The sequence below is a fragment of the Aedes aegypti genome, chromosome 1 (genome assembly GCF_002204515.2).
Source record: "Aedes aegypti strain LVP_AGWG chromosome 1, AaegL5.0 Primary Assembly, whole genome shotgun sequence".
NCBI lineage: Eukaryota > Metazoa > Arthropoda > Insecta > Diptera > Culicidae > Aedes > Aedes aegypti.
In genome coordinates this window covers 162127241-162142575 of record NC_035107.1, presented here as the reverse complement: position 1 = coordinate 162142575, position 15335 = coordinate 162127241, and the positions used below count along the sequence as shown (strand labels likewise).

At 39.5% G+C, this 15335-nt stretch overlaps 1 protein-coding gene across 2 annotated transcripts; it reads left to right on the top strand.

The window, feature by feature from the left end:
• Positions 1 to 2790: 2790 nt before the first annotated feature.
• Positions 2791 to 14204, top strand: LOC5579419 (UPF0692 protein CG33108). 2 transcript variants are annotated; one of them, XM_021852900.1, is made up of 4 exons: positions 2791 to 2903; positions 2961 to 3604; positions 13367 to 13463; positions 13522 to 14204. In XM_021852900.1, exons 2-4 carry the CDS (start codon positions 3033 to 3035, stop codon positions 13741 to 13743), a joined length of 891 nt encoding a protein of 296 aa, XP_021708592.1. In that variant the 5' UTR covers positions 2791 to 2903; positions 2961 to 3032; the 3' UTR covers positions 13744 to 14204. The 2 variants fall into 2 exon arrangements, with proteins under 2 accessions (XP_021708592.1, XP_021708598.1); XM_021852906.1 differs by lacking the exon at positions 2791 to 2903 and having other exon boundaries at positions 3085 to 3213; positions 3333 to 3604.
• The last annotated feature ends 1131 nt before the right edge of the window (positions 14205 to 15335 follow it).

Sequence of the window (15335 nt, the reverse complement as noted above, 5' to 3'; positions counted from 1 at the left end):
AAGTATTTATACTTAATATAAACAAATGATCCACTTACCTCACCGCTACACTTCTCCCACTGTACCTTATAAGACTCGTAAATATTGTGTTTCGTTAATCAACATAACGTCGAAAACATCATAAGGTGACAATGAATTGAAACTACCTCTAAATTTTCAAGACCACAAATTCAAAGGGCAAAACAATGATCTAAATGAAAATTCCATCGATTGGTTGCGACCAAATTTTCAGCGCAATCGGTTGTTTTGTTCTTAAAATTTAAGTTTTTGAAAATTTTATAAATGGCTTTCTTGGTACAATTAAAAGAGTATTTTAAAACAAATAGTGGAGATATTTCGAGGACTCTGCACATATTTTCAAAACTGTCGCGGAGCACCGATATAAAAACCTTTATATTAAAGGATCTGACAGAACCTTTAGAAAGTAGAAATCGGCTCTGTTAAGCTGGGTACGGCGAGTGAGCTTTAAAAAAGACGATTTGAAAAAAAAAATAGCTTCCAAATTATTCTAACGATGTACGATACATAATACTCTTTGAGCAGAAAATGAAACATGTTGAAAATATAACCTTAAAAAAGGTTATCCAACTTGCCCCTTTTTGAAATTACACGTCGATTGTTTGTAATACATCTCATGAGCTAGTGATTTTAAGTAACGTAAACATAAATAAACCTAATACGTAGCCCCCAAGTAGCTACTCTCGTTTGTCATCTAATAAAATTATTCATAAAAATGTAAGAGAGAAATTTCGCTTCCAAAATGCACTGACATATCTTTCCACCTGAATTCATCTTGATCCTTCTTACCCTACCTCATACATACGTGCAAAACATACCCACACAGATTGCAAGGGATTTATGAAAATCTATTGACACAATGAACTAACAGATGCCGCCAGTAATATAGAAAGGTTGCGCTATTCACCACTAAGTATCTAAAGCACGCCGTTGATGCGTTTAGAAATAGGTATTACTTATACTGCCGTGAATCGCAAGTCAGTCCCATCTGTAAAAAGTAGGCATTGAGAAAATGGAATGTAAAGTTTTCAAACTCGTTTTCCATACAAATAATCAAAAAATTCAGATTGGAACATGTAGCAATCTCAATGAAACTTTCAGAAATTGCTTTTCATTCTGATATCTTTCCGTGAAAAATATAAAGATGACCAAAACATGATTCGTTTAAGTGTTACACGGTGCGTAAATCTGTAGTGGGATTGATATGCTGTTACTTTTCACTATGGGACAATTTGACGAGGTGTTTTTTCCTATTTTTTCAGAACAATTCATGTTGTGCAGTTGAAAGCTTATAAGGGGTCATGCACAAATTACGTCATGCTCCAAGGGGGGGAGGGGTCAAGCCAAGCGTGACAAGCCTTACAATATTTTCGAAGGACTCATACAAAAAAACGGGAGGGACAAAGGGGGGGGGGAGGAGGTCAAAAGAATTGAAATTTAGAGTGACATAATTTGTGTACCATCCCTTAGAAGTTATGTTGGAAACTGAACTCAAATCAATTTTGACGAAAATGCAGATGGCAGAGTCTATGAATGGAGAGTTGCGCGAAGAGGCTTGTTGTTCTTCTTCGTCTTCGAAAATAGCCCCTATCTGTTTTGCTGGCCTGCTCGATAGGTAGACGGTTTGACAGTTCGATAGGTAGATTTGGTTTCACTCTTCGCGCAACTCTCCATTCATAGACTCTGGCAGATGGGACTGACTTGCGATTCACGGCAGTATAGCCACGTTAAAGCGATATTATACAAAAATCAGTACCTACCGTAATCCGGGGTAACATTTATCATTTTTCGGAATATTTTTTTAATATTTCATTTGAAAATGCCAATGATGTTATTTTTATATTTTTAAAACAAGTACTGGCATTTATCGCTCCTACCTATATACTGTATTTTGTTTTTCAAAGATTTAATCATGTTTAAATGATTGTCTTAAGGCCGCACGGGACGTCATCATAATCACCCTATCCATTTGAAGAAGCAAATCCCAAGAACCACTCCATATATCGATGCGAAAAATGTATCACTACGATTCTATATATGTAGTGCACAACCTAATACATTTTCAGCTTCATCGGTTCACTAAAACTCGAGATTTGCTTTCACAAAGTTTTGATGATGATTGTTAGAGTGAGACAAAAGATAGGGAAAATAACACGGTCTCCCGTGTCCCCTTAAGCGAATTTTTGATTTAGCTGATATGGAGTAGCATTAATCACCAATGTAAACAACGTTCGGTAATATTGAAAATGTCGTTACTTAGTTAAACCATGGCCCCTGCAGCCGAATATGAAGGCCAAACACTCACAAGTCATTTACTTTTTGAGTTATTTTGAATTTGAAATACCTTGAACCGCGGAATACGCCTAAAGGTAGACAATTTCTTGAGGGAGTTCTGCATTATTTTTAGTAATTCATGAATGTTGCTTAATTGAACGTACTTATGAAAATGTTGACAATTCTGTTGTCAACGATTCTGTCGTTTTCAGCGATGCCATTTTTAATAACAACTACATTTTCCTTGCTCATATCGTTTGCAAAACTTTTCGGTAGGCTCATCCATAGTAATAGAAGTCATTATTTCAAAATGTTGAAAAAAATAGGCTTGAACAAAACTCAATTTTGACCTATATGACGAGTAGCCAATCAGGCCATGCATGCAACCCATTGGTTCCCCGGTTACGAGATATTCGTAATTATCGCTACGATTTGTGCGACGCGTGTATTCTGACTGAACCTTTATACTCAACTAACACTCACACTATTACACATGACAATCTGTCTATATTTACAATTTTATTCATATAACTTGACAATCCATCTCAATACAAAAACGGTGTCATCTAGTTTGGTAGTTTCCCTTTGTAGTTGCAGATGCCCTTTCCAAGGTAATAAATCGCTTTTTGTTGATGCAACTTATCTATTACGAAATCTTTATCTTTCAGCCCATTTCCCATTTGAGTAGCACCAGCACGTCTATCCTGCTGTCCTTTTTTCCTGACATTAGCCTCTCATAAATGTCGAACAATCCACCTGTACCGCCACCACCCCATTTTCCAGCACGAACGACGAAAATATCTGAATCGACGACCTTCAATCATCCACTGTCTGAACTGAGTTGTGATTTAACTAAAAATGTTTTCACAGGCACCAATTTAAATCAGCATCGAAACCAGCGATTGACATTCAATACATCCGGTGAGTGCGCCTGGGCTATCCAATATCCCGAGATCCAGAAAGCATGCTACCTACGACAAGTTTGCCAATTTGCGCCTCCTAAGGAGTTGCGCCTCCAAAATGTTACTCCAATTTTGCAGGTAGGACCAACCTGTGGATTAACTGCCCTAAGTATGCTCTTCGAAGGCGCACCTTCAGCAAAAACATTTCTTGAGCTGGCCATTGCCAAAGGGTATTCCAACAACGGCGAAATGTTCAGCACCAAACAGTTGAACGAACTGTTTGCTATCGGATTAGATGAAAATCGACACCTAGTAGAGTATAAACCGGTGCAGCATCACGTTATTGCAGGCTGGATGGATGAACCGAGTATACAAATGCAGCTGAGATGTGGGTCTATCTTTTTGGTGCCGTATCCTTTTCAAATCCTATGCGTAGATAAAAAAACAACATTACTTTAAAATTACAAATGTCTCCATATTGAAGACTCATTTGCAGAAGTCATTTATGAAGCTTAAGAAGCTGAGAAACTTATAAGTATTTATAAGCCTGAATATTAAACCACCAAACTAAAGGTGGATGTTTTCAAACTGAGGCAGCGCTTAACTGTTTATGAACGCATGATTGTCTCATGTGAATAGAAAATTCAGCAAACATGGGACTGACATGTCTTTATGGGCAGTAAATGTTAAAGACGTGCCAATATTACGAAGTAATCGAATCAAAGTAACGATACCACCGATCGAATATGAATTATTTGAAATGGGCATCAATTCTATCAATGACGCAGAATGTCCATTGGATCACATTCGAGATATTATTGCGTCTATGCCATATAAATTATGACGCGGCTTTAAGCAAAAAATGCCAAAATGTGATACCACCACTACAGGTTACGCCTTTGGTTTCCATCATATGGGCTAATGGATTATGCCCTCCCATCGCGGCAAGGTCGCATAACCAAGGGGAGGGTTAACTTAATCATTTTTGTCATATTGGTCAGTAATTATTTTGATCAGTTTGTTTTATATAGTTTTTTTTCCTATCTGATCTCATCTGTTTCCATTAAGAATCCTCGTAAATTGAATGTCTATGTTATAGAAACTATACTAGAAACGATAAAGAAATGAAAGTCATTTTTTGTTGTCCAGATTCACTTTTCGGTGACAATATAAAGCTTCATCGCGCCTAAGCCTTATCTATTTGTTATATTTTGCGAGAATGAAGATGTTGTAGTTTTATGATAGCAACATAATAAATGTTTTTTTTTTATTTTGATTCTAATATATTTTTTTTTTTTTTTCTTTTATTAGAGAGGTTTTAAACCAGAAGGGTTCATTCGCCTCTTAGAAAAAAAAAAATCAATACTACAATTCTCTACAGAGTTTACAGCATTTCAAATAAATTACATTTCTTCAGAAATTTCAATAATTTAGCTTCTTCCGTTTTGTTGTTACTTCTTCTTTCTGGCGTTACGTCCCCACTGGGACAAAGCCTGCTTCTCAGCTTAGTGTTCTTATGAGCACTTCCACAGTTATTAACTGAGAGCTTACTGTGCCAATGACCATTTTTGCATGCGTATATCGTGTGGCAGGTACGAAGATACTCTATGCCCTGGGAAGTCGAGAAAATTTCCAACCCGAAAAGATCCTCGACCGGTGGGATTCGAACCCACGACCCTCAGCTTGGTCTTGCTGAATAGCTGCGCGTTTACCGCTACGGCTATCTGGGCCCCTGTTTTGTTGTTACCTAAAGCTATTTGAATATTACTATTAATGCCAGTTTTGTTGCGAATGTCATCGTATTTTATGCAGGTAACGATTATGTGTTTAACGGTCAGCTCCATTTGGCAAACCTCACATGTTGCTGATTGATTTCGGTCGAATAAATGCTTTTTAGTGAGCCTGGTGTGCCCAATTCTGCATCGAGTTAGAGCTCTTTGCTCTTGGCGGTCTTGATGATCTATCCACTTTCCAACAGTTGGTTTGATCTTTTGAAGAAAAGTTGCTCGATGATCGTTCCACATGCGTTGAAATTTATCGTGTAATCGTTTGTTGATCCATTTGATAACATCACTAGCAGGTACAACATTATGTAGTGGAGGGGCGGTTCTGCCCCTTTCAGCTGCTTGGTCAGCTGCTTCGTTTCCAGGTATGTCCGAGTGACCTGGAATCCAGCAGAGGGTGATATCCTTAAGGCTCGCTTCTTTTAAGATTGATTGGATGAACGGGTGTTTCGAATCTCCTTTCTTTATTGCATCCATACAGCTCGCTGAATCACTGAAGATCACAGTGGCCCTGTTATCCGCAGCTTGGACAGCCACAGCGAGTGCAGCAGCTTCAGCAGAATAAACACTGCTTTGGGCAAGAAGGCCCGCTTCTATTTGGAGTTCTTGACAAACAACGCCTAGCCCTACTTCAGTTCCCGACTTCGATCCATCAGTGAACATTTGACAATATTCCTCATATTTTTTGTTCTGAAGTTCTTTAACACAGGCCCTGGCAATATTCTTGTTATTCCCTTTCTTGAAAACTGATCTCACGGACCAGTCAATTTTGACTTGATGCATGTCCCAGGGGATTTTCCCTATCCACAGGAGCTTTGCGATCTCTGGAATGTCGTGTCCTGTCTCATCGGCGAATGCTTCAGTTGCACATTTACGAAGATGCTGATGATTGAAAAATGGTTTTTCTGCTAGTCGAATATATCTTCTGGCGAGAGTATCCACTAGCCTGAGATGCAATGGTAGCTGGCCGGCTTCGACAGCTAAACTAAGCGTGGGCGACGATCTTAGTGCTCCCGATGTAATTCGAAGAATTTCATTGTAGGTTGATTGGAACGTGTTGAGGAGGTTGAGGCCGAACAGTTCAATACCATACATAAGTTTGGAAACGCAAACGGCATTCCCAATTCTCCATAGAATGTTTCGATCCGCTTTAAAAGCCAAAGCTTTCAGACAGTTGATTCGGCTGAAGAGAGCTTCTTTAATTTTTGCCCCGTGCACAAGAAAACTGCCTTTCCTGTTGATCCATATCCCGAGAAATCGTGCAGCTTTGACTTCAGGAACGATTTCGTTATCGATCTTCACAACATTTCGAGCACAGCGCCACCTGTGCCTTGATCTTTGACACATATGAAGGATACAGGATTTTGGGGCAGACAGGCGGAATTTGACGCTTTTTGCCCACGTATTGACAGCATCCACTGCTTCAATTAGTCTGTTTCTCACTTTTGGAAGGTGCTTAGAAATAGCGACAAGGACTATGTCGTCCGCATATACTAGCACTCGTATATTTTTCGGAATGACGTCAAATACTGGGTTGATAGCTATCAGAAACAAGGTGACAGCTAACACAGATCCTTGGGGGACGCCATTTTCTTGGATCCGATCTTTCGACAAAGAGCCACCGTAGGAAACCCTGAAACGTCGATCCAAGAGAAAGTTGCTGATGCAGCTCCGAATGCGTTTTCCAGTGTTCAAACTATCGATTTGTCTCATTATATGAGTTCGCCAAACTTGATCATAGGCCTTATTGATATCGAGCAATGCAAACTCTGCGTGCGCGTTGGATTGTTCGATTTCTGCTAGAATTTCGGCCAAATCAGCGAAGTAGGATGATGTGCCACGTCCGGCTCGAAATGCATGTTGATGTTCATTGAGTAAGTTGTTTTCTTCGAGGAAGGTCATTAGACGACGATTAACCATACGCTCGTATATTTTACCGATACAACTCAGCAGCGTAATTGGCCGGTACCCTTCCGCATGCTGAGCCTGTGTATTGGATTTTGGGATTGGTATAACCAGTCCTTGTTTCCAGCTGTTCGGAAATTCGCCCTTTTCCCAAACTTTATTGAAACTCTTCAGCATTGCGAGCTTTCCTGCATATGGCAGATGTTTGATCATTAGATATCCGACTTGATCTTCGCCGGTAGAGTGGCCATTAGTGACATCAATGGCTCGTAGCAACTCGTAGATTGTGAAATCTGTATCGAGTCGAGTGTTTTCAGAAACCTGAATATTTTGATCCCATCCTGTTTCTCCAGATTCCTGATCTGTACTAGAGTTTCCTGATGATGCTTGGTAAAAATAATTTGCAAACTGCTCTGTGATTACACTAGTATCTTGGGTAAACGAGTTGTCGATTTGGAGTCCTCGCTGTCCGTTTCGTCTTTTTCCCATCAATCGGTTAAAATTACTCCAAAGCACATCGGATGAAGTGTTAGGATTGAACATCTGGCAAAAATTATTCCACGAATCACGTTTGGCAGATTCGATTGTTTTCCTTGCAATCGCCCGAGCTTGCTGGAAAGCTTTTTTAGCGTCATCGTGAAGAGGGTCTGAAGGATTCAGACGTTTCAGTTTGCGAAGAGCCTTACGCCGTGCCTTAACTTTTTCTTTGACTTCGTTTGTCCACCAAATTTCAGATCTTCCTTTTGATACTCCGGAAGATTTTGGGATGGACTTTTCTGCCGCTCCAATGATGAGATTTCTTAGCTGCTCGACATCGATATCTGAATGCGACGAAAGCGATTCAAGGATAATATTTTCAAAAGAGATCCAGTCAGCATCTTTATAAATCCACCGTTTACGTGAACGTTGAGACGGTGTATTTTGATCCGAGGTGACTCTGATGGGGAAATGGTCGCTTCCGAAGGTATCCTTGTAGATTGACCATCGAAGTTTTGCTGCAAGGCTACATGACACGACAGTGAGATCGATTGCCGAAGTTGTTCCATGAGCAGAGCTGATGAAAGTTGGTTCTCCATTATTTATTACGATAAGTTGATGTTCGACAAACCATTCGAGTAGAAGACATCCTCGTTTAGTAGTTTTCATACTACCCCAAGCTTCGTGGGCGGCGTTGAAGTCCCCGCCGATGACGAAAGGTGGACCTACATTTTCAATTATGCTGTCAAGCGTCGTAATAAGATCTTGATCACATGTGTTTGGAGGCACATAGATACTGACAATCGATATGTTCAACGGGGATTGTATTCGGGCGGCACATACAGGGATGCACGTAACAAAGTGATAGAATTGGTGAGGGAATTCTTTGAGAACCCCCAATCCAGCTGCTCCACCACCCTGAGAATAGTGACGGCTAGATAATTCCCAGTCGTAGCGGGAACTGAGTGCTGTGCTAACCTTCTTTGTCATCATTTCCTGAAGGCCGATGCAGATTGGAGCATTTTGGTTGACGATATGAGAGAGTTCTGGGTGATTTTTCCAAAGGCCTCTGATGTTCCATTGGAGCATGATGATCTTGTTGTTCACTTTAGTTTCGGAGGTCGAAGAGCAGTTGCTTGTAGGGGAGCTTTCGCGAACAGGCGAGGTTTCTGAAACATGGTGAGAAGTATCGTGGGATTCATGTCTAGCTAATGATAATACAGGAATACTTGCCCGAGATGAAGGGCGAGCCACGTCGACTGCCGCCAGAGGCTCATCGAGCAAGCTCGGAACATCTCTGGTCAGGGTCGACGTGGTGCGCCTCGCACTTGGCGAATCAATGTTTTGGGTGACGAAATTGTTGGACGTAGATGGCTGGGGGTAGAAGTTGTAGAGCTGATCGTATGCGCTGGAATCGGACGGTATTTTCGGCAGCGATGAGTTGTTCGAGCTGGCGGCCGAGCTGGGGGTTTGGTGGTCAACAGGTAGAAGGATGGCGTCCTGGATCACCTCTCCACCCAGGCTCGCTCCCTTTATCAGGAGTGGAGGGGGTACTACACATTCCCCACCTCCAAACCGCGATGTTGTATCCACAGGTTGAGATGGAGAGTTGAGTATTTTTCTAGACGGAATTATGGAGTCGTGTGAGTTAGTATCCAAATCGTAGTCCGAAGGGTCGCAGGGTCGTTCAGAGATAGCGTCGGTTGCATGTCGTAGATCATCCGATATCGAGTCATTATGCATAGCTGGGTCAGTCATTTTGTGATGTGTTTTTGGAGGGAACATCTTGGTCATTTTTCAGAGGTGCCTCCAGAGTCGGCGATCAAGGATGCCCTTTTGCCTGATTTATGAGTGACATCAGTTGGTGATATTTCCATTAGGTGTTTTCTGCTCCTACTGCGTGTTCGTATCGCTTCGTCCATTGCATGATCCGCGGTCCTTCTAATATCGCTGTGGAGAGACGGAGGAGATACGAACGTTTTGTCTTTACGTGACATTCGCTGAGTGTTCTGGTTGGAACATGATGAGTTTGCTTGGAGGAACACCGATTTTTTTTCTATTTGGGAGCTGTCGCGTGATTTTAGACGTTGACCGTTGATGATGGCTTCAAGTTTTCGCTTTAATGTTTCGACTTCGGCCCGCAGTTCCGCAATAATTTTATCTTTGTTCGATTCCTCTTCTCTTAGCCGTTTTTGCACCTCGCTGGCGATCGTTTCCTTCTGTGTTCACTAGCGTAGATTTTTCTAGCTTCAGCAGTTGACACATTCCTATCGATTCGAATTCGGATCACGTTAGATTCATCCTTGTATTTTGAACATGTACGTGATGTTGGTGAGTGAGTGCCTGTACAATGCATACAATACGGAGCGTTGCTGCATTGCTCCCCTTCTGATGTGTGTGGTGCTTGGGAGCATTGCAGGCAAATTCTAGGCTGTTGACAGAATTTGCGAGGATGTCCATAGGTGCCACACTGGAAACAAACAGTCGGAGCGGGATAGTAGGTGCGAACGGGGACGCGGAGTCCGCCGAAGTAGATGAATTCCGGCAGGAGAGTACCTTGGAATGACAATACGACTAGAGGAGTGTTTTGAACCGACCCGTTGACTTTTTTCGTGATTCTGCGTACAGCTTGTACTCCTTGCGGCGTCAGATATTTGAGAAGTGCTACCTCGTCGACATCAGTTGAATCAGATTCGTAAACGACACCCTGCACCTTGTTCATCGTAGGATGGGAAATAACTTCGACGACGGTTCCGTCAGTGAGCTGGGTCATGTTAGTCAGCTTACCAAATGATTTCAAATTGGTACGAAGTACGTACCTAGTTCCGCGGCCCTCCTTGGTCATTCCTATCTTCGCTGCATCTTGCACTCCGACCGCTAGTTCAATGGATGCGTAAATGATGAAAGGGTTTGGTAGTGGCGATTGTTGGCTATTTTGCGTATTTGCTTCGTTTGGTTTTCTGCGTAGAAGCAACACCATCGTTTGCCCCATTTCGTCCTCACTGAGCATCCAGTCTGGTTGGCGTTTTCCCCTCAACGACCCACCTGGATCGCCAGGATCACCCCTAGAAGGGGCATGATTTGCCCCGGCCATCAGGCCGGGATGTGGTAGCGACAATCAAAACACTTTTTTGGCTGCTGTCGAGTCTCTCCAGTTAATCGGGTTATCGCTATTGCTATAGGTAGCACTGGCTGGTGCGACAAAACAATGGAGCGGTGATGCTATAACACTTGTTGTTATCTTTAGCAGCCGTAAGCAGATATATCGGCGGCAATTTCAGCTATTTTAATGACTTCACTAGATTTCTTGCACTCCCGGCTAAATCAGCACTACTAACTTGCTATGTTAGCAAATTTCCGGAGATTGATTCGGCTTATTTCACTGGGAAATATCACCGCAATTTAGAGTAACACGGACGCGTGGTAATGACGACTGTGTCCCGAACTCAAGTTGAGATTCTAATATGAGAAGCATAACAAAATAACATTTGTGTCATATTCTACTCGACGAATCCTTAGTCATTCGCACAATTAGTCAAAATTATAACCATTTGAACATATATCTAAGCATTCTGCATTAAAGCATCTCTACGGCTCCTGTTGCCCCGTAACCTACCCCGATGTCTGGTAAAGTGTGGCCCATTTAGAATTGGAACATACACAAATTGGAATGATTTGGATATAATTCAATAAAAATGCATTCTGTTTAAACTCAAATGTTGCATTACTTGTAAGCTTCAGAGGAAAAATAAGAAAAAAAATATTCATCCCCTTTTATAAAAAATTGTCGGGCTTTTTCCGGAATACGGTAAATTAATTTGCGCACACTTACATCCGTAAGATTGATGCGTCTATGCCAGATGATTTATGACGTGGCATTAAACAAATATATCCTTTGGTTCCCATATAAGTGCTAATGGGGTAAGCACACCCATCGCGTCAAGATTACACGTCCAAGGGAAGAGTTTTTGTCATTATAGTTTTCTTTGTTACCTATGTTTAAATCCAAGAAAACGACAATTCTATTTGGTAAGGGGCATGGTGCAAACATACTTGAAACTGTTTGTCATGACTAAAATTAAAACTGCCGTGAATCGCAAGTCAGTCTCATCTGTGAAAAGTAGGCATTGAGAAAATGGGCTGTGAAGTTTTCAAACTTGTGTTCCATACGAATATTCAAAAAAATCCAAAGGATTGTAACATGTTCCAATCTTAAATGGAACTTTCACAACTGTCCAAGAAAAATATAAAGATGATCCAAACAAGCTACATTGTTGTGTTTCACGATGTAAACGTCTGTAGTGGGACTGATAAGCGGTTACTTTTCATTATGGGACAATTTGATTTGCTGTTTTTTTCCTAATTTTTCCAAACAAATCATATTATTTCATTAGTGCTGCTGAAAGAGCGTTGGAAGGGGATGTTGAAAAAACTGAACTCAACTCAATTTCGACGAAAATGCAGATGGGACTGACTTGCGGTTCACGGCAGTAAAGACCACGAAAAAATAATGAAAGAAGAACATGTTTTATTGAGATTTGTTTCATATTTTCCATTATATCATAGGGGAATTTACGTATTCTCGGCAGTCTAAGCCGATGTCGCGCTACTTTTGCAATTTTCTCGAATATCAGCAGACAAATTACGCGTTTGTATGCTTACATTTATGCGCTGCTCAATACTTTATCGATTCACGCGGACAGAGTATTAAAAGCTTTTTGAAACGTTTGTACAATGCACAATGGTCGGGCTCCATATAAAGGAGCGGCCAAAACTACCCAAACACTTTTTTGAGATTTTTATGGTTTTTATCATTTTAAAATATACCTTATGTATTATATTATTATGATTCATAATTGAAATTTAACTAAAATTTAAATTTCTTTGACTTTTATGACGTCAAACTGACTGAAGTCAAAAAATTGAAAAATGTAACAACAAAATAAAGTACAAAATGCATATTTAAGTAATGCAATATTTTCCCAAAGTTACGCGCTATCTGAAAGCTTATGGTTCAACACTTGTATCGAGCATGAAGATGGAAAAAAATATTTGGTTGAAGCTTCAATACTGTTCAATATTACACTTTAGTAATTTTGATGATTTTGAACATGAAAAACAACTCTTGTCGCGTCATGTCGCCGCCATTTCGAATATTGCACTTTAAAATGCATCCTTAGATCTTACAAAAAACGTTTAAATTTTTTGCAGAAATTTGCTGATTTGAAAATTGGAGCTTTTTGAATAATTCAATATTTTCATACACTTTGACGATATTTTTCATACAAAGTTGATATAAAATATATTTAACCACTATTCATACATATTTTGATCAAACTCGTTAAAATACAAACAAAATTTGTGCTTTCAGCCAAATTTTATTGCATTTCTAATAAAAAAAAACTTTAAAAAAAAAGTTACGTAATATGTGAATAACCCCTTCTGAAACAATAAAAACGACAAATATCATATTCAGATTACATATTTCGTCGATTAAGGCGATAAAACGAGTTTTGGCCAAACTTCGTTTTTTTCCGACCATTGTGCAATGCTTCGAACAGTTCTTGTCAGTGTGACTATTGTCGGCAGCCTCGTTTTCTTCGGCAGCTTTCCCATAAGAGCTGCAGACGAATCTCTTCGGCAGCTCCAAATCAGCCGCGTTTTGAGGCGAATTCGTTTGAATTGATCACATCTTTGGCGAAATTGTTTGATCACTCTCGGAATTCTCGTCAGTGAGAAGCTGACAGAACAAAGAATCATCTGAATGTTTTCATTGGTGTGTTTTGATAGGCGTTTAAAATTTGGTTGTCGATAATAGTCCCCATCTCTTTATCATTTCTGTTACACACATGACATCAAAGTTATAATAATAGGTAATAGGTGTTCTGATACTTGATAGGAAAAAACGTTTCGCCAAAAATAAATCAGTTTTATAATTAAAAGAAACAAGATATTCATATATTCTTTGCATAAACATATAATTTTCCTAAGCATTACCTACGTTAGATATGACCCGGATCGTGATCATACTCCATGCCTAAATCGCGGACACAAAGCTCACTGGGCCCTTATAATTGGCTATCTAATTGACCAATTCAATGATGTAAGTAACCCAAATATGTTTGCTTCAGAATTAAATACAATTACCTTTTTTTTTGCAGTTCTACGTATTTGCTCGACATGGGAAAACGAGAAACCTCGCTTTATGGCCACTTCGAGACCTAGCAAATAGTAATGCAAATTTAGAGGAATTTTGCCAACCGATAGGGCATCCAAACGAAACATTCGTATTGCCAGAAGGCGGCATAGGAGGACGGAATGGTCTAAGATGTAAATTCATCATGATAGAACATTACAGGGCTAAGGAAGAAATAATTATTTAGTTGTTCATAGTCAGGCAGCTTTACTCGATTTTTTATCGCGCTCAAAGCGTAATGGGCCACTTTATTTCATTGAAGGTATTCAGTTAGTGTTACCGAGAGCTCTCAATTGTTTATGGGTATTTATTTATTTATTCTATTCAAATTCTAATATTTACTCAAACATAGATCTACAGATATTTTTATTTTGCAAGAATTGTGACAGATTAAGCAGTATTGAAATTATGTCACATAACGCTGTAAAAAATGGTTTTTATGAACAATAATATCTTTTGTGCACCCCTGCGTTTATGCTTTGAAAAAACTATTGCAAATAAATTGATTTCAAATGTACTTTGTTTATTAAGACATCTCTGAAAAATTCGAAATCCGTTTTCTTAATAGTTTAGGACAAAATTTAACCTACTATTGCAAGACCTTCATAATTTTGCTATATAGGTATTTTGTAATATCAACGAAAACATTGTTGACAAGAAATTAAACTGCAACATAATGAACGATTAACATAAATTCCACTAGGAGAAGATCCCCCAGTACCGGGCATTGATTGAAACTGGAGAAATCATAGTTCAATAACGATGATGTATTAGAAGAAAAAGAAACCTTTTTAGAGAACAGTTCTTGCGTAGAATATCGCGTCCTTGAAATATGCATGCAATTTTGAATAACTCCTACTTTTTGGAAATCGATGACATAACCTTATTAACAGGGATTTTGATCTAGAGATTTACAGGTGATAGGCAAAATGATTGAGATAGGCAAAATTTTGCCAAATTCAAATGCTTATAACTTTATGAAAAATGGATGAAATTGAATGCATCTTGAAGCAGTCGATTTTTGGTCCAGGCAAATTTGGTCCAGTTTTAAGAACTTTCTTGGCCATGCATATTGGCCACTGGACACCGGAGATGTTCCGGATTTTCTTAAATCATGTCCAAATGTCATTTTTTCTGTCGCTTGTATTTTTGTGCGGTGTAAAGTTAGATAGATGTTTGCAATTTTCCTAGAAACTAGAACTAATAGGAAGTTAAATGCCACCGGACACATTAAGATTGGTTGGAAACCTTCAGAAATATGACCATTTCCGTAAAACTGGTTCCGGAAAGCATGGTCAGTCATGTTTCTATTTCCAATCATGTAAATATTATCCGGAGCTATATCCAAGCGGACACCAACCTTAAAAATGATGTTTCCTGCAGCGTATTCAGAACCATTAGATGCACAGACCACTCTATAGAAGGTTCCTGTTTTAAGCTGTTTTTAACCGTTTTAAGCCGTTTTAAGCTGTTTTAAGCTATTTTAAGCCGTTCTAGCCGTTTTAAGCTGTTTTAGGCTGTTTTATTTGTTCATTTGTTTATTTGTTCAAACTACATCAACAGGCAAGTAGTAGCCCCAATGATGTCTTAAAATATATGTATATGCAAACATTAACAACAAAGTACAGTAACGTCAAAAACAATAAGAATGAATTTAAAAACAAATATTAAATAGTCAGGCAATAAAACTTAAACTAAATACTTAGATTAATTATCTCGTTCAGCGAAAAAGTTTTAAGTCGTTTTTAGCTGTGTTAAGCTGTTTAAAGCCGTTTTAAG

Coding starts and splice junctions, on each gene's coding strand:
- LOC5579419 (XM_021852900.1), top strand. CDS start 3,033: ATGTCGAACAATCCACCTGTACCGCCACCACCCCATTTTCCAGCACGA. Junction 3,605..13,366: donor GGGTCTATCTTTTTGGTGCC/GTATCCTTTTCA, acceptor TACCTACGTTAG/ATATGACCCGGATCGTGATC. Junction 13,464..13,521: donor TAATTGACCAATTCAATGAT/GTAAGTAACCCA, acceptor TTTTTTTTGCAG/TTCTACGTATTTGCTCGACA.